Source organism: Rhizopus delemar, genomic scaffold, assembly GCF_000149305.1.
Source record: "Rhizopus delemar RA 99-880 supercont3.4 genomic scaffold, whole genome shotgun sequence".
In the NCBI taxonomy this organism is placed as follows: domain Eukaryota; kingdom Fungi; phylum Mucoromycota; class Mucoromycetes; order Mucorales; family Rhizopodaceae; genus Rhizopus; species Rhizopus delemar.
The window spans coordinates 2,892,970-2,912,908 of NW_027137830.1; the positions used below are offsets into that span (position 1 = coordinate 2,892,970).

A 19,939-nucleotide genomic window follows, 5' to 3' on the forward strand; every position below is an offset into this window, starting at 1 on the left:
ATTCAATCAGTGAAATACCAAACGATCGATTACAACACAGACTCTCTCTGCTCACCCTCTATTATAACGAATAACATTGGTCAGATACTCGCGTTAGAATATAAAAAAAACCCGTCTGTTGGTTTTGTGGTTGGAAATACACATTTGTATTGGCGACCTTCATGTAATTATGAAAGACTTAGACAGACAGCAGTTTATGTAAAGCATTTCCTTGATCTGAAATCAGAATTATCGAGTCATGTTCGATGGATGCCATTACTTTTAGGAGGTAAACAAGTGGATAAGAGTGATAACTTGGCTTTATTCAAATTCATGTAGATTTTAATACCACACCTGATGATCCTGTCTATAGTATCTTGACTGAAAATAAACTGACCCCCGATCATCTCAAGGACTTGCGTGAATCACTTGAAGTGACAATCTCAAATAGATCAAGCGACGACAAAAAAGAAGGAGTGGAGTCAGAAGACGAAGCGGCTTCTATTCCTATTGACCCTCATTCGATCATTGGTGTAGAAGAATTAGTGTCTCTCTTTCAGCTTTGTAAAGATCTCTGGGAAAGTATTTACAGTCATACAAATGGAATTCAAAAAGGTCACTCAGAGCATGAAGAAGTAAAGTCAATGGTTTGGGGCTGTGTGGTAATTGCGTTGGTTGTTAGAGGCACAGATGATTTCTTATCTAAAATTGGTCAAAGCTTTGAAAACCCCAGAGACGATTCAAAGTTACTAAAAATATATAAAAGAGTATTGACAGTCATTCAATTTGATATGAATTCATATTAAGAATAACTTTTACACGGCAAATGAATTTGTCACTTTTTATAAAAACGATTCATGCTAAGAACAGTTTTGATACAATATGTGAAACATTTTGGCTTGTTATATGAATTACAAGCTTAAAAAAGAAATTAAGGGAACTGTGAAAAATGTAGACTGTATTTATAGTATCTTCAAATGCAATTATTTTAAAATACTTTTTGTTGTAATTGAGCATGATCATATATGCTTATCACTTTCATGATTTCAAATAATGAAAGATGAATGAAATGAACATCTATTCATATTTACATATCCTATTCTCTCCCTGTCATGTCCTTCATGTACAATTTATTCCTCCAAGGGGGTTTAATGAACACAGAATAAGAGAGGAAGAGAATGAAAAAGGAAGATCCCGTATGCCATGTACTCAACAAAAAAAGTAGTCCTTTTTTTTAGGGGCGACTGGATCAATTACTCAAGTAAGGATACTAATTACTTTTCTTCACATTTACATGTCACATCTGCATGTACAACTGCATAATCCCTTTCTTTTTTTTTTATTGTGTATTTATGCTTGGATGGCAGGATGATGACGAATAGAAAGAGGAGGGCATAAATAGCTTTTTATTAATAAACCATAGATAAAAAGAAATGATGGAAGGGGAGGGGGTGGATAAGAGGTATATACAATATCTACAAGAATGAGTGAAATGATTACTGTACATGATTCATAGCAAATGCGAGTGCAGATAGAAATTTGATGGCTTTATCCAAATAAGTAAAGTCTGGATCAGTAGGAGCTGAATGTTTTTGAAGGCTTTTTAATAACAGACAATAACGTGTGATTCTTTGGATAGGTGCGATCATGTAATCATCAAGTAACATTCTATTTTCTTTTTTCTTTATCGAATCCTAATAGTTTGTTATTATATTGGCCTTTTTATTTCACTGTCACTTACCTTTACAAGTTGATGATACACAATATTTGAGCTTGCTTTATTTAAATGTTTTCTGGACTTTGAAAAATTAACGGCGTATGCGATATAAACATCAAAATAATTTTCAAAATCACAAAAAATTTTGCCGATAAATAATGCTGAGCCTTCTTGGTTTGTTGATTTTTCCTCGGGAGTACCGATGATTACTTTATGCAAGCGTTCTGCAATTGCTGATGATACACTAATAAGTTGAGGTATGTGGGCAAATATGATTTCCACATCTTTCAAGTTCACTAACGAACGTTTTTGAGAGGCAGCTCGGAATAAGGGATCCATATAAAACTATATTTTATGAGTAAAAAAAAATTGTATAAACTTTTTATCCCTTTTCTTACATTTTTAATTGTCATTAGATGACTTAGATAAGTTTCTTCTGTTGTTAATAATTCAGCTCTAATGAATTTTGATAGTTGGATAGACATCTTGTCAATCACTTTTGGCTATACAAACATTTCAGCAAATGAAAATAAAGACTATTTGTGTTACCTTATATTTTAGGGAAGGAGGGGTTTCAACAATATATGCAGCATAGGTACTCTTCCACATCGCGATTCCTTTCCGCTCTTTAGTTGATATCTTGTGTGAGTATGCAGTTAGAGTATTAAATAAGTCTGTGTGTAAAAACATTTGCTTTACACTTGCTCGATCCACATGCCATGTATGTCGAATACGACTGGAAATAGATGATTGAAGGGATAATTTAGGAAGTGAGGGTGTAACAGGATGTGAGGTGGTCAATTGATAATCGGTTAATACTGTACTTAATGACCGGGCTGTTTTCCGTTCTTCATGATGATTGTTTCGAAATAGATTACTTTCTAGAAAAGAAAATGAGCGCCTTAATGTGCTCACTCTTTTAAGTGATTCTCTTTGGTTCTTTTTTTTCCTTTTGGGTATTTGCTCTTCTTCTTGAATGATTTCCAGGTTGACAAGGCTTGACTCAAATGATACAGGTGATATATCTGTCAATATATCCTTGACTGTATTTGATGCCCATTCTTTGGCTTCAAGTTCCTCAAAAGTAATTGGATAAGTATAAGGTGGCATTGATTATTTAATAAAAAAAAAAAAAAAAAAAAGAAAAGAAAAAAAAAAGCTAAGTGAATGAATATGAAATAAATAAATAAATAGAAAAAAAAAATAAAGTAGGCTAAAACAGCTGTTTCTTTACATTCCAACAGCGCAAGGTGAAAGATGAGTTACACATACAGCAATATACCCAAATACTGTTGTAAGCTTTTGATATTAACATGTTGGGAGATAAGAAGGTAGGAATATCACTTTACTTTATGATTACATAGTGTAGCATGATTCTGACGTATGAATGATCGTTTTGTCCGGATCAAAAGGCAACTGGAAGAACGACGCCCTTTTTAAGCTTAATCCAATTTATGAAAATTGATTTCCCAATGCAGCTTTAAAATCATTTTTCATCATCATTTGTAAAGGGAAAACTTTTTTCTTCTTCTTTACTTGTATTCCTTCTCTGATATCTTTATGTTTATAAATCCTAAATTTTTGAAAAAAAGAACTTTTTTCGGTAGTTGTTGTCCAGCTTTTTGAATGACCGATGTCTACCAGCTTGTGTACAGAACAAAAAAAAATCCTATTCTTCAATCAAGTTCTCATAATTATATGTAAACATAGAATTAAATTAAAAATAAAAACAGATTATTCAATATTTAATTTTGATCGCTTCAAGATCAACTTTCGAAAATCAAGATAGGTGTAACTATAGTAATGATGATATCATTTTGTGTCTTGTGCGTTGAATAAAGTGTCTTATTTTTCATTGGCTATTGAATGACATGTGCGTTTCCTTTTTTGTCATACCGTGTTTTAGAAAATAAACTCGCCTCATTTTTCTACATTCAAAGTATTCGTGCTTTGTGAATTCAGAGTTCTTTTTTCAAGACATCTTTTTTTTTCTAGTCTTGGAATACTTTGATTTTCTTATGGTGCTATTGATTACACCAAAAGCAGAAATAGTTCGATAATAGAGGGTGGATCCTTTTCACAGCCAAGCCATGTTTTTTAACAAGTTGATATGAAAAGCTGATTCAACAATTTTTTTTAAAAAAATACATCAGTTGTCTTTCTATAGTTTACCACCCAGTCGTATCGATTGTTGCCCATTTCTTTTGTATTTTGTTTGATCGATTGAAAGTAAGCTTTTTTTTGAAGGTGAATTGACCTTCTTCTTTTGTGAACTGACATACAGCTGTTTTCTTTATAGAAAGACCCTAAATGTTTCCATCAGATTTTTTATTGTTTGATCAACTGCTGCTGATGGATTGTCATCAACATAGCTGATCAAGTAATCTTTGTCTTTCATCCAAAATTCGTACTGAGCCATTGTTTTTTTTCCTTGATTTTAAGCGAGCACTCGCTAGCTTCTACGTATTCGAACCACTATTCTGGTCCTGATGATACATGTATGCCTAGTTGTCTTACAGTAGGAGTCATCTTGAATCCTTTCTCTAGCATAAGTTTCATAAATCTGCAGTAATCTCTGTAGGCATATATTTGGTTGCTATCCTTTTTTTTTTCTTTACTTTTCTGGCGTCCTTTTTCTTTGCATATATAGTGTCCATCTAATGATTGTGTTTGTATTCACAACATGTTGATCATGGATACGTTCATTATACGCCTTTTGATACGCCAGTTAATACTGTCCAAGATGAAACAGTTGTTCAATAATTTGCATATCATCGTTATCATCATCTATCTCTACCTCCATGGGGTCTTTTCCTTTTTCATTCACAATATTCCCAAGCTCATTTTTTATAAGAATGGAAATTCTGTGTCATCAAAAAAAAAAAAAGGAAAAGAAGCTAAACGAAAAAGAAGAAGAAAAAAACATAAAAGGGTTTCACGAATTGCAAATTCTAATAATTCATAAAATAAGCATTTCGCCATTGGTTAGTTTCTAATTTGATTTCCAAATTATGCTGGAAAAAGAACGTAGATCGAACGGAATGGCTATTGCGGATTTGGACCTCCAAACACTCAGATGCGATCGAGTTCATGGTGCCAGTAGCCGAAGTATCCGTTGTACGGCAAGGAGATAGTCCATGCGAGTGAACACAATCTATTGATAGCATGTTCATGATGACAATACCAAAAAGTTCTTCCCTTGAAAGTAGGTGAAGATGAGTATCTGAGAATTCCTTTCGTCTCTTGCATTCAGAGCTTGTTCTTTTAGTTCCTTTTTTTTTGTAGTCTCTGCTATGGCTACTATCACTGGCAGTGCTTTTGGTCACTTACGAGTCATCATGTAAACTCCCTCTTTCTCCATTGAATTTTATTGTGATAGCCCCCACATTTTTGTTTTCATCTCTTATTATTATAAATCAAAATAAAAAGGCTCAAAATCATGATTGAAAGCAAAAGCATATGCCTTTTACTCAGTGGATTTTTTATGCTAGTTCATTTTTTACGCGTCCTACCCAGCTATGAATTAAAAACAAAATGAAGGGTAGAGGTCATATTTAAACAAGAAGAAGTATTAAAGCATGGCGTGCAATATACTAAAAAGAGACGAGAAATACAGGTAATCATAAAAAGAAGAAGAAAAAGAAAAGTGAAAAGAGATCAAGGGAATATGTAATAGAGGAGTCCATTTCTTAGTTGTTGAGTTGTTAAAAAAGGAACAAAGGCTTTCACCATTCGAAAAGCGTTTACAGACAGCGTTTTCTTGGGCAACTTGTAAGCAAACCTCCTAACTCATCTTCTCGACAAGAGTCTTTTTGTAATAAATAATGAATACTAGGTCATCATTCTTAGTAGATACATCTCTTGTCGTTTTCATGTGCAAATGATTCGTGAGAGGTTCAAGGAATGAATCGTAGTCTTCCGTTGATGCTTATTTCTTTTGATTTATTTCTCGAACTGCAATTCGCGATTTATGAGCTTTCTGGCTTTTAATGCTCTAACTTTCAAAGGATTCTTTTGTTAATTAAGCAAATGATATCGATCACTTTAACAAAATTTCTATCATGTTCATAATGATTTTGAAAGTATTCTTAGCAATGAGATATAGCTGTTGGATAGATGAATTTTCTGAATGAGAATAGTCATGAAGTGTTTGTGATTGTTTGATAAGAAATGATAACAATGATAGTAAAGGTGTCAAGTCAGCATCAAATTCCAAGCAGGTTAAGATTGATTTGGATACAAGAGAAAGAATTGAATATAGTACGATTACAAAAGAAAACGGTTATTTAGATTGGTATCACGACTAGAATGGGTCTTACTTCGAATTCGGGACGTTTACAATATCAAGATGCTGACTTTACATAGTTAGACAAACGTCTGCTACTTGAGGTTTCTTTGATATCAAAAAACCGAAAGAAGACCAATCGAAAACAGTCAAATTTGGAACAGCAGGATAAGCAGGTGTTACTGACTGCCCTGTGGGGGCACTTGAAAACTTTATCGATCGCACCGCAAACAAACGACTAAACCTTCCAAAAGATTATACATTATTTCTGGCAGAAATAAATATTAAATCAGTAAAACCAGTGGCTATCGCATCCTAGACGCAACAAGTGATGCAAGAAGCAGATGTTGCCGCAAGTACTCATAAAGCATATGAGCAGCAATGCATGGACATGGCGTTGATCAAGTGAAGAAACATGCAAATTTGTTAAACAGATTAGACATCTTCAAGAAAGCCGATCCATCAACAATATCATCTTTTCTACAACGGGAAACACCACCACCTCATCGGAACCTGAAACAGAGACAACAAGGATTGGGAGCAGTATGCCTTCTAATGATTGAAATGAATTAATGAGAAAATAAGGCCAACCCTTGGTGCTCTCAAAAAATTGTTGAAGAGCGTAAAACTTGATAAATGATAAAAAGTGATTCAAGTTTTTTAAGCGAAAAGGAAGATAGGCTTTATTTAAATGAAGTAATAGAGTTTAACTTGTTTTCTTTATATAATTGAGTACTGTCTTTATTTTCTTAATTGGCCAATAAAGGTTTTCTCATTTAAAAGTTCTAAATTCTGAATAACGATAGATTTTGTTAAAGAATCCTTAAATGACCTCCTTTCTTGCTGGATCAAAGCAAAGGAATTAAAAACGCAGATTTACTTCAGATGTCATTAAAAATTTAGGCGATGCTATCTGTAGTTAATTGCTAAACGTTAAGAGTAATTTTTTGTAAAGAAGATAAAATCGTTCGTCATACACAGTTTTTTGTACAAAGTAAGCCACCTAAATATTTCGAAAATCATGAATGTTTATTGCAGAGTAGATTAAAAATATGTTGAATGAAATGCACAAGTGGTATATGGTTTACAATAAAAGAGCATTTAAAAACTATGCAGCAGGAGAACTATGACCTATGATGAGTCCATAACGAATCAATTCTTCCTCATCTATCATTGTTAATGGATATAAAGACGGATTATTTGAGGAAGGTATCAGATGTTCTCTGATAATTAATCTTCGAAGTCGTACATGCGAATTACGACAGCCCGCTTAGAAAAAAAAGAAAGAAAGATGAGTTTAACTTGTTGAAATTCTTCAATTGATTTACCTAACGAGGCACGTTCAAACCAGCTCATGGCTTTTGCCAAGTCAATATTACATCCTAGGCCCTTTTCATAACAGTTACCCAAATGGTATAGTGCAGGTGTATATTTCTGTTCTGCAGCCTTTGTAAACATTTTGAATGCTTCTTCCAAGTTACGTTCAACACCTAATCCATTTAAAAGATGAAGTCCAAGTTTATCCAATGCTCGTCCATGATTCTGGGCAGCCGCTTTACGATACCATGCCACAGACTTTTTATTGTCTTTTTCTACTCCGAAGCCGTTTGCATAGCAAAATCCTAAATTACACTGAGCCCATGGATTGTTTTGTTGAGCTGATTTATGGTACCAATAGGCAGCAGATTTTGGATCTTTCTCGGTCCCAATTCCTTCTTCAAAACAAAATCCGAGTGAGTTTTGTGCAAGAGCATTACCAAGTTCAGCGCTTTTCCTGAACCAGATAATCGCCCTTGCCTCATTTTTTTCTACCCCAATACCATTTCGATAACAATAGCCTAAAGAAAGCTGAGCTGGGGGATGGTTTTCTTCAGCACTTAAATAATACCAAAAGAACGACTCTTGCTTATTTACTTCAACACCGACACCATTCTGATAACAGTAGCCAAGTGAATGATAAGCAAATATATTGCCTCTATCTGCAGCACGTCGATACCATTTAACAGCTTCTTTTTCATCACGTTCTGTACCAATACCATTTTGAAGGCAAAAACCCAGATTATGTTGAGCTCTTGCATGGCCCTGAAGTGCAGCCTTCTTGTACCAGTAAGCACCTTGTGTCTCGTCCTTTATGAGGCCAATGCCATTTTGATAACAGTATCCTAGGTTACATTCTGCCCAAGGATATCCTTGTTCTGCCGATAGTTTATACCATTTAACTGCCTCTTCAAAGTTAGCCGCGACTCCAATGCCATCTTCGTAGCAGTAGCCCAATGAATTTTGACCGAGAGCATTACCTTGTTCAGCAGATAGTCTATACCATCTTATTGCTTCTCCCATATTTTTTTCAAGCCCAAATCCTTCTTCATAACAGTAACCAAGATTATACATGGCCACTGACTCACCTTGATCGGCAGACAATCTATACCACTTGATTGCTTCCACTTGATCTCTTTCTACACCGAGTCCTTGGCCGTAACAATATCCGAGGATGCTTTGACCGCGTGCATGACCCTGCTCAGCACTTAATTTATACCACTGAAAGGCGACTTCTGCATCTTTCTGAAGGGCAATGCCATCATGATAACAAATGCCCAGCACATATTGTGCAGCAGGATGACGATATATAGTAGCAGCTTCCATAATCCACTGTACTGCTGTTGGATGATGTCTCACACGCTCTGCCCATGACTCAGCCTCATTTCGATCCATCTTGACGTTCGGACGTCCATATTTTCTCAAGAAGGCTAAACGAGCCATACTGAGTCCATCTCCATAGTCTCTGGCGCCTCTCTGATAATGATACTCACATAGAACAAAATCTGTTTCGACACCTATTCCAAATTCATAACAAAAGCCAACAATACCCTCTGCTTCTGGATGGCCGTGAGAAGCTGATTTGCTAAAGTAGATAAATGCTAATTTTTCAGATTTCGAACGACCTCGAGTTCCAAATAAATAACGATTGCCTTTTTCGTAAAAGTAGTATGCACATTCGGTTGCAGTTGAAAAGTGTTGTTTCTGTATCTTGGATAACATTGTCTTTGATCTTGAGAACAAATGAGTTAATGGTTGCAATTGTGGCATTGCACAAGCTATATATATACAAAAAAAAAAGAGAAACCCAACGACGAAAAAGCAAATAAAAACCAGAAACAATAAGCGGGGATAAAAATAAGTTGTGAACAGGTACGGATTAAAAATGATCTCATGTTTCTTTTTTGCTTTTTTTTGAGTTTCTCTCTCTCAGATTCAGAAACAAGAGAAACAGAGCCTATCACTGGCCTTCTCTGCTTTTTTGTTTGCTTGTTGGCTGAAATAGAAACAACAGGAGAAAATAAAACAAGAGACAAAGTAAAGTTATTTTAAAATACGTTACACAAACAAAAATGCTGTTATTGGTCTTTGATGACCTGGTCTCGTTCCTGGCTTGAGTTTCTAAAGTTCATAAACAAAACGCGTAATAAGACGTCTAGAATAGTGAAGTAATGTAAAAAGAGCCAAGTAATAGAGCCAAATATTCGTAAATCTTTTTTGAAATAATGAAAGCAAACGCATGAAATTCGTATTTTAGGCGTTCTTCTTTGCTTGTTTCAGCTTTTAAACGAATAGTTGACTTTATTACGTTTCTATGATTAATAAACTTTATTTGCCGGGCATTGAAAGCAAATAAATAAAACGAAAGCATGTATCTCAGATTAATCTTGTTTATATTTTGGTTTAATTGCACATCTTAAAAAGCCGCTGGTTTTCCTGTTTAAAGCAGCTTTAGACTTTGGTCATAATTCCCAAATGTTTCTTTTTTTATATGAGGCATACTGAAATATATCAGTTTTTTTGTTTTAAACAAAAGAATCAGCTTAGGGTGAAACAATTCTCTTTGCTCAATTATGTTTATTTGTCTAAAAATGTTACTAAACTCTTATTTTCGCCAACCAAGTCACCCACGTTATACAAGACTTGATCAATAGTACCAGCTACGGGAGCTTTAATGACATGCTCCATTTTCATAGCTTCTAATACCATTAAAGCAGTACCCTTTTCAATTATTTGTCCTGGTTGAACAAGGACCTGTGAGATTTTACATGGCATAGGTGTCTTTACAGATCCTGCAGCATGAGCACCCTGAGCGAGATTTGAGAGATAATTGGGTGTTGGGATTTTAAAGGTAGTACGTCCAAACTAGAAAAAGAACGAAAGGAAAGAATGTTAATTCTAAAAGGATTATTTGTACACTAGATAACAAACCTCATCAAAGACAACAACATCGTCTTTATACAATACGACATTGCTTTTCACCTTCTTATTGTCAATACGTGAGATCAAGAGCCCCTCTTTATCAAAATGACTATCAACAGCAGTGAACTTTTTGATAGATTCACCATCTTTTCTCACTTCCAAATCTACCAAATGAGGTTGAGTGGCATTGGCAGATACAGCAATCTCAAAAGAATGGTCTTCAGAAGTGAACGTAAAGCTTTTGGTATTAATGTTGTTCAAACGGAAAGCGCTTGGGAGTGTACTCCAGGGACTGTAAGGGTCTACAGATATACGAAAAAAAAATGTTATTTGATTTATGATCTTACTTAAATTACTAAAGCTTACCAAGAGCATTCTTTTTAACAGTTTCAATTTCCTTCAGTCGAAGCGCATTAGCTGCCAATGCTAAAGTTGTAGGATCGGGTGATTCAATTTCCTTGAATAAATCCTTTTCATATTGCTGATATAATATTGAATAAGGTTATTTTGCCAATAATCTAGTTTCGTTGGTTTACCTGAATGAAGCCTGTTTCAACTTCACCTTTAATGAACTCTGGATGATCACACACTGTCTTTATGAAAGAAATATTGGTGTTTAAACCTACAACTTGATATTTTTCTAAGGCACGTCGGAAGCGACGAAGCGCATCATTACGGTTTTCACCATGAACGACTAATTTGGAAATCATAGGATCATAGTGAACACTGATCTCATCACCTTCAATAAACCCAGTCTCAAGTCGAAGGTTAGGGCTCGATTGAGGGGTACGAACACTAAAGAGTGGTCCGGTATCAGGAAGGAAGTGACTAAAAAATATGTTAGCAACAAAAGAAATTTTGTATTTCATATTTACTTTCTAGGGTTTTCAGCATAAATACGAGCTTCAAAGGCATGTCCAGTTAATCGTAATTGATCCTGAGTCATCGGAAGAGGGTTACCAGCCGCGACTTCCAGTTGCCAGCGAACCAGATCGGTTTGTGTAACCATTTCTGTAACAGGATGTTCTACTTGCAGACGCGTGTTCATTTCCATGAAATAAAACTTCTTGTTCAGGTTGTCCATGATAAATTCGACTGTTCCAGCGTTTTCATAATTGACAGCCCGAGCAGCAGCCACGGCCTTATCACCTAATTGAGCACGGAGTTCTTCGGATAGATTGGGTGCAGGTGCTTCCTCAATCACCTTTTGATGACGTCTTTGAACTGAACAATCACGTTCAAACAAATGAACGGCGTTTCCTAACTTGTCTGCAAACACTTGCACCTCAATGTGACGAGGTCTCTCCAGGTACTTTTCAACGAGTACCTTATCATCTCCAAAGGATTTGATGGATTCTCGTTTGGAAGATTCCAGCATTTCTTCAAATTCAGAGGGGGATTGCACGATACGCATACCTTTACCTCCACCTCCTTTGATCGCCTTGATCAAGACAGGATAACCAATTTTGTCTGCTTGCTCCTTTAAAAATTTCACATCTTGATTTTCACCGTGATATCCAGGCACAACAGGCACGCCTGCTTTCTCCATAATATATTTGGATTCACTTTTTTTTAAAAAATTGATCTTTAGCTCTCTCTCTCTCTCTCTCTCTTTCATGTATCTTTTAATACCTTTTCGAACCCATGGCGCGCATAGCATCACCAGAAGGACCAATAAATTCTATATTGGATGCCGTGACAAGGTCAGCAAAAGCAGCATTTTCAGACAAGAACCCATAACCAGGATGGATTGCTTGAGCACCCGTCATTTTGGCTACATTTAAAATCTTGTCCATACAAAGGTAACTCTCGGAGGATGCAGCAGGACCAATCAAAAAAGCTTCGTCTGCCTATACATAGTTTTTTTTTTTTTTTTGTTATCCAACATATAATTAAAGAAAATTCTGCAAATAATACCATCTTGACATGTTGGGCAAAAGTATCAGGCTCACTATAAACAGCTACGGTTTTGATGCCGAGATCCTTTGCAGTTCGCATGACGCGAAGAGCGATTTCACCTCTTTTATGAAGGATAAATAATCATAAAAAGTGATGACAACGTCCTTTTTCCTTTTACCTGTTAGCAATCAATATTTTCTCAAACAGAGGTTTGCGATCTTTTTAAAATGTAAGTCGTTTCTGTTCTTTCATTCTATTTATCTTACCTTTTATTGCAGTGTGAATGCTTTTTCTAGCGGAGTCAGGATAACGACGAAATAAACTTGTTCTTACCAAAGATGATAACATAGAATGATTGAGACAAGGGAAGAAAAAAGAAAAAAAAAAGGGAGAAGAGATAACCTTGGGAATACTTTATTGTGTAAACGAAAGTCGTGGGAAAAATAAGTCAGTGTACAAAAACTGAATTTGAAAAATCATGCGCTATGATTTGATATTCGAAAATTGATGCTTAAACCAAGCTGCAAAAGTACGTTAAAGTATTAAGTAGGTGATCCTGTTTGCGTGTATATTTGATATCAGTAACTTAGGTCTATATATGTCTCAACTATGTATGTGAGTATATAAGCAGATAGAGTCTTACTTGACTGAACATGCTCTGTGCTTAATTTTGTGCATTTTGGATACATATTTATTTAAACAATAATAAACATATACGTCTATTTCCCATTTCATGATGTCGTCAGTGATCCCAATATTTTTTTCTTTTTAAAAATAAGGCGTTCATGATGAGATTGATCTTGTGAATTAAATGAAAAGATGGCAAAGCTTAGTAAGTGCTATGGACATTGTTCAATTTAACATGATGTTATATATCCAGGCTTTTTAAAACAAGCCATTCAATTCTTAGATGAAGCATTTTCTTTTCATTTTTATAATGAATCAGTCAACAGGTTAAATAGCATTAAGGTAGTATTTCCTGTACATTGCTTCAGCGATATCATCAATGAAAAAAAAAAAAAAAAAAAAAAAAAAAAAAAAAAAGCCTTTAAACATGTTACAATAATTCTGTGTAGTACTGTGATGACTAGCAATATGGATCCTTGCTTTGAAGATTTGATAAATAAAACAGATGTATTGAACAAAGTACTCTTATATTTTGATAGTAGCTGTATACTATATACAAAAAAGCGACATTTATTCCTGAAAATAATATGTATATGCCAATATAACTTAAAGTCCGATAGTTTTATGTGAAAGAATTACGTTTTGGGAGAGTGGCTTATTAAATAAATCCGTGAAAGCTATTTTTTATTTTCACAGACACTTTCAATAATTCAGAAAAGGGGAAAAGAAATCAAGTTTTTTCTTTTTCTACTATAGTCCCTCATGAAATTATTGCTTTAAAGAAAGAATCGAGTTATGGTAAAATAAATAAAAAGGATGAAAATTGAATTCAATTAAATAAAATAAATGGGTTTAGAAATAATGTCTAATAACTACAACCGAAATGATAATGAGTATCCACAACCACAACAACCACAACAACCACGACCATCTTATATTCTAAATCCATATAGTTCCGTACCTGTTAATCATCAACACAACTTTTATTATCCTTCTACTGTAAACAACGGAAACTCGGCCTATGTATTTGATCCACAGAATTACCATCCTATCATTCAACAACCATCTGCTGTTCCACAGCCTTGTTTACAAAAGTTTAATGATGAAGTTATTCCCAATGAACCAGATGAATTTATTTTGGATTTATTAAAGAAACCTCAAGAAAGATTATTCTTGCTGAAGCTAGAAGTAGAATTTGAAACATTTATAAAGGATAAACAGTAATATATTGATTATATATCTATACTTTTAATTACTAACAAAAACAAAATAGACGATTTCGACTCGATTTTCCGAGTATGAATTCATATCAAAGATTGATGATTCACAGACTGGCCCCTTATTATAAACTCAATCATTTTCATGATGGCATGAGAAAAGGTGTCTATGTTTGTAAAACAGACATTACTGAATTGTAAGTATTTAATTCTCTATTTAACCGCATCCATTAATTGTCTCTTCACAAGGCCTGAAGTACGCTTATTAAACATAGATGTAAGCGAAAAAACAGAAGAGCAACAAGCACAACCTACTCCAATGCCTGCACCTCAATTTAAGATCATGCGTCGTTCTGCCGGATCTGGAAGCATCTCTCCGCGTTCAGCTTCATCTGCAGGTGAAGATCAATCAAAAAACAACGCAATTGATAGGAAAAACATGACTTTGGAAGAAAGAAAAACAGCATATGAAGAAGCCCGAGCACGCATCTTTCAGGGTTTAGAAGAAAATAAACAGCAGCCCGAATAATTAAAAAATCGTTCTTTATACCTGTTTCGTAACAATAAAAGTTTTTTTTTTCTAACAATAAGCTTAATGCCCGATAAAATGGCATACATGGACAAGGGTCAAAAGTTTATTTTATGGAGACAGAAAAGGGACATCCATGGCAACAGAAAGAAAGGAGAGTAAACACGGTCGGCTGTTGTCATCGTAATGAGTTGTTGATTAAAAAAATTACAATTTGAATTACAAAAAAGCATAATGTCTGTGAGATAAATTAATAGATAATATAAGAACGAGCGCTATTGACAAATAAAACACAATGTCCTTTTTTGGTGTTCTTTGTCAATGTGTACACTTCAAATTAACCTTTGAGCTTGTTACACAGGAGGATGATCCTCGTGGTTCGCTTATTGAATTTATATTTTTATTATGTTCCATAAATTTTTCCTCCTTTTTTTTCATTGCTTCCTTCTTCCTCTATATAATGGGTGCTCAAGTCGTTGATTATAGAGTATCCGCTATTGTTGTACTCTGTAAGGATTGTGGAAATGATGTTGGCTTATATCCTGCTCGTCATAAATGTACGCCTGTCGATAGACCACCAATGCCTCCTCTTCCATTGAAATTTAGTGAGAGCAGCCTTTCCTCTGCTGGTTCAGCTAGCGCTTCTTCAGAAACTAGTCTGTCGATGAATAAATGGGGATCTCGACGAGAAAAAGCGGCTGATCCTGTTGAGCACATGGAAAATACTGAAGAGTCCATTTATTTTAACAACTTTGCTCAAAACTTGCCAGATGCTAATGAGCAATCTTCAACTTCTGGAAGGAAACTTTGGGGAAAAGTGCGTCAGAACGATAAATGGAAACAATTGAGTGAAAAAAGTAGGGCTACTTTAAATAAAGAAAGGGGATTTTTTTGTATGCTAAACTGACCAAAAATGTTTAGACGACAAACCAAAACAGACTGGAAAATTGTGGGGAAAATTAATGCAAGCAACTCAGACAATGGCAGAAAAGATGCCTAGTCGAGATGATCGTGGAGCAGGTAAACAGAGCACAGAATGCGATATATAAACATCTCAAACTCTTTTATTAGAATCTGATGAAGATGATTGGGAAGGCGAAACGCATGTATCAAGAATACTTCGAGAGTATTATGAGAAAGAACGTTTACCTTTACCAAGTTGGTTATTCGATGATCGAGCTCCAAAGCAAAAAGTAGCAGAACAACCAGAAACAGTGACATACAATGCGTCTGCTCCAGCCAGAACACCTTCCCGAAGACGTTTATGGGACGAAAATCCTGAAAGAGAGCTATCAAGTCGTGAAAAAGAGCGCCAGGAACTTCGACAGCAGCCACCTCCACCATTGCCAGAGAGCCATCGAGCTGATCATTATCGTCGGCCATCGATAGCCGACCAGCGTAGTCATCCAAATGAGCCCAAAGAGCATTATGTTGATCATTATCGTGAAGACTATTATGACGAAAGGCGAGGATATGAAGATCATCATTACCACCGTAAAGAAGAGAATAAATATGATCATTACGGAAAAATCAAAACCAATCAACAACACAACAATACTTATTATCAACCATCCCAGCCATCATCACATCAACAGCATAGATATTATGAGGAAGAAGCTCAAAGCAAAAGGAAGGGATACGATAATAGATACAATCATCAGGCAGATGATTATTATTATTCACCACCCATTCCATCATCCAATAGATATCCTACTAATCTACGAGAACATGGCCGTGTTCAAGACAACAGACGAGGAGGCTACAAGAACAACAATGAAAGCTATAATTATTTTTAATTTCTTTATCATTTTATTTAATATTCCCACTTCTTTTTGTATTATATACAATACTTTTGCATCATAAAACTAATATTTTTCAAAATTATAAAGCCTTTTTATTTTTATTTAAAAACTTTCATTAATAATTGATGTACTGAACTAGACGGATAACAATGAATCGCATATAGCTTTTTTTTAAGTTGCTTTCAATTTAAATGTCTTTGTATCATCTGGCAGATGCTTAGCCCATATACGAGTCAAGAACCTCTTTACCATTTTCTTTGTAACGGTTACAGATACATAAACGCTTGCTGAAATGATAGAAAGAGCAGCCGCAATGAGATCCAAGTTGTGGGATTTAATAAATGACATTTGTCGTGCATCTTCATACCGATGGGGCAAATAAGAATTTGAATTAACAAAGAGTACTTCTTCCACTAAATCTGCACCACGCAATGGTCCATTTTTAGAGTGAATTTGAACAAGAGCCTTGTATCGGTTCACATTACTTTGAAATTTGCCGTCTGAATCTTGTCCGACTGCGTCAATCATCCTATTTGCCTCCTCTTGACTTATTTCTGGATTTAAGTATTCACCTAAACCTTTCGATTTGACATTTTGAGCATTGAGGAATTGATCACCGTAAAAGGGAAAGACAATAAATCGTTTGCCTGCGTAAAGACCTTCATACATAGAACCAGCTCCGCCATGAGTCAAGAACACATTGACAGAGGGGTGCATTACTACGGCTGTTTGGGGAACCCAGGTAGCAAAACGTAGATTGGAATAGTGACCGCGAAACATGTCTTGAACTGAATATATTTTTCCAGACTTCGTCTTGATTTCCTTAGGAAATGCCTCTGCACCCTTGCGTGAAGCCCAAAGGAATCCGCCATAGGTACCATTTTCAATACTTTCCATGATACCCGTCAAGATATACTCGAGATCTTTTACATTAGCCACAGCATGTTGTCCAAAGGCAATATAGAGTACACGAGAGTGAGCATCCAGATACTCTTTCAAATCGGGGGTCAGTGGGTTGTATTGGCGCTGCATGATCGGTCCAACCATCTCAATCAAGGGCCCCAAAGGACGAGCGGCTTCGATACCAAAAAGGCTGTTGACCAATTTAAGGTTATTCATATGGGTCCAGGGCTCATATTCGTGGTTAGTGACGTTACAACCACTCAGATGTCGCATTTTATTGACCCAGTCACCCACGGGTTTCATGCGAATGTACCCGGTGATGGGTACAACAAACATGTCATAAAATCGCTGAATGAATGATAACCCAAGCGTTGTGGGGTTCTTCATTGTAAGCAAGTGATTGTTGATGTAAGCAGCCGAAGCATCTGTGTTGTTTATTAGCCTTTTTGATATCGATTTTCTTTTGTTTTTATGTACATACCTGGAAAGGCTGCATAGGAAGCTGTAATAATATATGGAATGTTTGAATCTTTTGCTGCTTCATAACATCCGGGAGCAGTCGCAAACCCACACAAGACAACACTTACATTTTGAGTCTGGATCATATTGAGCAATGCAGGATAGTCTTATTGGTTTAATAAGTAAATAAACAAACATGATGCTCCTTAATAAAACCAATACACTCACCAGTTTGTAAATCCTTATATCCACTATGTAACAAGTCTCCTGCGGCATCCAATATAGCTGTATGCTTCAAAGCAAAGGCCTTTTCCATATGTGTAGGTGTTCCATCAAGGATTACTGTATTAAAGTGAGGATAAGGCTTGGCATGCTTTGCCTGAAATTCCTATGTACTTTGTCAGAATTAGTCTTTCGATATAACTCAATAAGTTACCCTGGTGACATAGGTAATTTTATGTCCTCTTTTACTCAACTCATCCAGAATGGATAAAACCCAAGAGACGTGTGATGATCCTCCAAAAGTAGTCATGAACATGATATGTTTGGGTTCATTGTAATTTTCAATCAATCTTTCTTGAGCATACGATTGACCGCATAACAATAAGCTAGTAGTTACCAAGGCAGCAGCTATTCGAGGAATATTCCATCTCATTGTTGTTGAATGTTAAAAGTGAGAAAAAAAGTGAAGTAGTCATCCTGGTTTTGTCCTTTTGCTTAAATATCTCCCTTTACCCGGCTTTACCGAAAGCTGTTGTAAAATGTGAACTGATTTTGCTCTTGGATTGTTGGCCTAAATAGAAAAATCGTCTAAAGTTTCACTTTAACCGGGAATAAGCCGTACATAAGCGTTTTAATATGACAACACGTGTATGTGATGGTTAAAGCAAAAGAAAAGGGAGTATATCTTCTTAAAAGCGATAATAAGATATTCAACCATTTATGATGCAACATAAACTATGCATCCAGGTACAAATTTGTTTAATAAACCAACTATCGGCTTTGTGAAGCAGAAAGTTGCATCGACTGGGATGATACTCATAATTGTTCGTGTTAATGCAAACAATAATACTGCTTGTAGAAAAGGCTATTTGTAGACTTTGATTCTGCCGAAAACAGCATTATGCTATTAATAGCCTCTCCCCTTCTATTCCCCGGCGCATGATGAGTAATTCGATCAGGTTAGCCTACTATACAAACTTGTGTTGTATTTTAAACATGTCGTTGATGATAGCTTATGCTTGAGTTATATAAATATTAAAAAAACTATAATAGTACGCACAAAGATTAATTATGCAAGCTTAGGTATAACTGTGAATGTACATATCAGTGAAAGAGAAGCCGATACCAATGAGTCATTATTGCACTATGTTTTTTAATACAGTTCACACAACTTTTCTTTTACCCCAGGAAACACAACACGAAAGCTCATTGTTTAGCTTTCAACCGCGCTAACAGCCGGGTTACTGTAATACACTTGAGATCAGACTTAAAAAATAGAAGGGTGGGTGTTCAAGTAGAACATTTTTATTACAAATCGTAATCATCATCAGAATCGTCATATTGTCTACGGTTGTACTATAAAATAGGTTAGATCATGTAAGGATTTATTCATTTGGCTATATACCACAATACGAGTTTGTGTAGCACTAGTTTCTTGTTGATTGATTTGACCTAAAAGATCAATTAACTGCTTTTCAGTTATTTTACTTCTCAACTGATTCGATTGTGCCATTCTAATCAATAAATCTTCGACGGCTCGTGCCTTTTCTGCCTTTACCATCTGGATTCTACCCACTTTATGAACTTGGTGAGTATTTTTTTTTATTCAACTATATAACTTACATCTTTCGCGTGCTGAATTGTCCAAGATTTGATATAACTATGTAGTCTTAGAAATGACATGCTTAATTTAAGAAATGGCTTACCATGTTACGACGCATCTCTTCCATTTGGCTAAAGTTAACATTAGTTTTAAGCTTTTTTTTCAAGGAAAAATAACTTTTACTTTGATTTTTCTGCATCTTCTTTGGAAGCGCCTCCGGCACTTGGGAAACCGCCCTATTGAAATTAGCAGCTGCATTATCAGTGTTTTTCGTATTTTATTTACTTGAGAAGGTTGTGCACTACCACTTTTAGCTTGAAGTTCTGCTAAACGTCTAGCTCTAATAGCTTGAAGCTCGTCGTCCTCCATTATATTATTGCAATATGAAAAAAAAAAAGTTTTAAAAAAGTGTATATTAGACTTCAATTAAGATCCAGCTTTTTTTTTTTCATGTATCA

At 35.4% G+C, this 19,939-nt stretch overlaps 9 protein-coding genes across 9 annotated transcripts; 4 read left to right on the top strand and 5 right to left on the bottom strand.

Moving 5' to 3' along the window:
* Positions 1-245: 245 nt before the first annotated feature.
* On the top strand, positions 246-785 carry RO3G_06572 (uncharacterized protein; the record flags this gene model as incomplete). The annotated part of the gene is made up of 2 exons (XM_067661162.1): positions 246-268; positions 353-785. The coding sequence occupies 2 exons, from the start codon at positions 246-248 to the stop codon at positions 783-785; spliced, it is 456 nt and encodes a 151-aa protein (XP_067517263.1).
* Positions 786-1,475: 690 nt separating this feature from the next.
* Positions 1,476-2,806, bottom strand: RO3G_06573 (uncharacterized protein; the record flags this gene model as incomplete). Its single annotated transcript, XM_067661163.1, has 4 exons — positions 1,476-1,673; positions 1,721-2,041; positions 2,095-2,199; positions 2,396-2,806. The coding sequence occupies 4 exons, from the start codon at positions 2,804-2,806 to the stop codon at positions 1,476-1,478; spliced, it is 1,035 nt and encodes a 344-aa protein (XP_067517264.1).
* A 2,055-nt stretch (positions 2,807-4,861) lies between these two features.
* Positions 4,862-5,040, top strand: RO3G_06574 (uncharacterized protein; the record flags this gene model as incomplete). The annotated part of the gene is made up of 2 exons (XM_067661164.1): positions 4,862-4,901; positions 4,982-5,040. The coding sequence occupies 2 exons, from the start codon at positions 4,862-4,864 to the stop codon at positions 5,038-5,040; spliced, it is 99 nt and encodes a 32-aa protein (XP_067517265.1).
* A 2,049-nt stretch (positions 5,041-7,089) lies between these two features.
* RO3G_06575 (uncharacterized protein) lies at positions 7,090-8,741 on the bottom strand (the record flags this gene model as incomplete). The annotated part of the gene is made up of 2 exons (XM_067661165.1): positions 7,090-7,112; positions 7,310-8,741. The coding sequence occupies 2 exons, from the start codon at positions 8,739-8,741 to the stop codon at positions 7,090-7,092; spliced, it is 1,455 nt and encodes a 484-aa protein (XP_067517266.1).
* Positions 8,742-9,875: 1,134 nt separating this feature from the next.
* Positions 9,876-12,467, bottom strand: RO3G_06576 (uncharacterized protein; the record flags this gene model as incomplete). The annotated part of the gene is made up of 9 exons (XM_067661166.1): positions 9,876-10,163; positions 10,230-10,522; positions 10,587-10,701; positions 10,757-11,048; positions 11,096-11,785; positions 11,853-12,070; positions 12,138-12,240; positions 12,298-12,337; positions 12,386-12,467. The coding sequence occupies 9 exons, from the start codon at positions 12,465-12,467 to the stop codon at positions 9,876-9,878; spliced, it is 2,121 nt and encodes a 706-aa protein (XP_067517267.1).
* Positions 12,468-13,607: 1,140 nt separating this feature from the next.
* On the top strand, positions 13,608-13,970 carry RO3G_06577 (uncharacterized protein; the record flags this gene model as incomplete). The annotated part of the gene is made up of 1 exon (XM_067661167.1): positions 13,608-13,970. One exon carries the CDS (start codon positions 13,608-13,610, stop codon positions 13,968-13,970), a length of 363 nt encoding a protein of 120 aa, XP_067517268.1.
* A 982-nt stretch (positions 13,971-14,952) lies between these two features.
* Positions 14,953-16,092, top strand: RO3G_06578 (uncharacterized protein; the record flags this gene model as incomplete). Its single annotated transcript, XM_067661168.1, has 4 exons — positions 14,953-15,340; positions 15,414-15,512; positions 15,564-15,986; positions 16,070-16,092. The coding sequence occupies 4 exons, from the start codon at positions 14,953-14,955 to the stop codon at positions 16,090-16,092; spliced, it is 933 nt and encodes a 310-aa protein (XP_067517269.1).
* A 373-nt stretch (positions 16,093-16,465) lies between these two features.
* RO3G_06579 (uncharacterized protein) lies at positions 16,466-18,311 on the bottom strand (the record flags this gene model as incomplete). The annotated part of the gene is made up of 4 exons (XM_067661169.1): positions 16,466-17,622; positions 17,679-17,699; positions 17,885-18,044; positions 18,093-18,311. The coding sequence occupies 4 exons, from the start codon at positions 18,309-18,311 to the stop codon at positions 16,466-16,468; spliced, it is 1,557 nt and encodes a 518-aa protein (XP_067517270.1).
* Positions 18,312-19,186: 875 nt separating this feature from the next.
* On the bottom strand, positions 19,187-19,850 carry RO3G_06580 (uncharacterized protein; the record flags this gene model as incomplete). The annotated part of the gene is made up of 6 exons (XM_067661170.1): positions 19,187-19,234; positions 19,284-19,330; positions 19,502-19,538; positions 19,585-19,612; positions 19,665-19,717; positions 19,767-19,850. 6 exons carry the CDS (start codon positions 19,848-19,850, stop codon positions 19,187-19,189), a joined length of 297 nt encoding a protein of 98 aa, XP_067517271.1.
* Between the last annotated feature and the right edge of the window lie 89 nt (positions 19,851-19,939).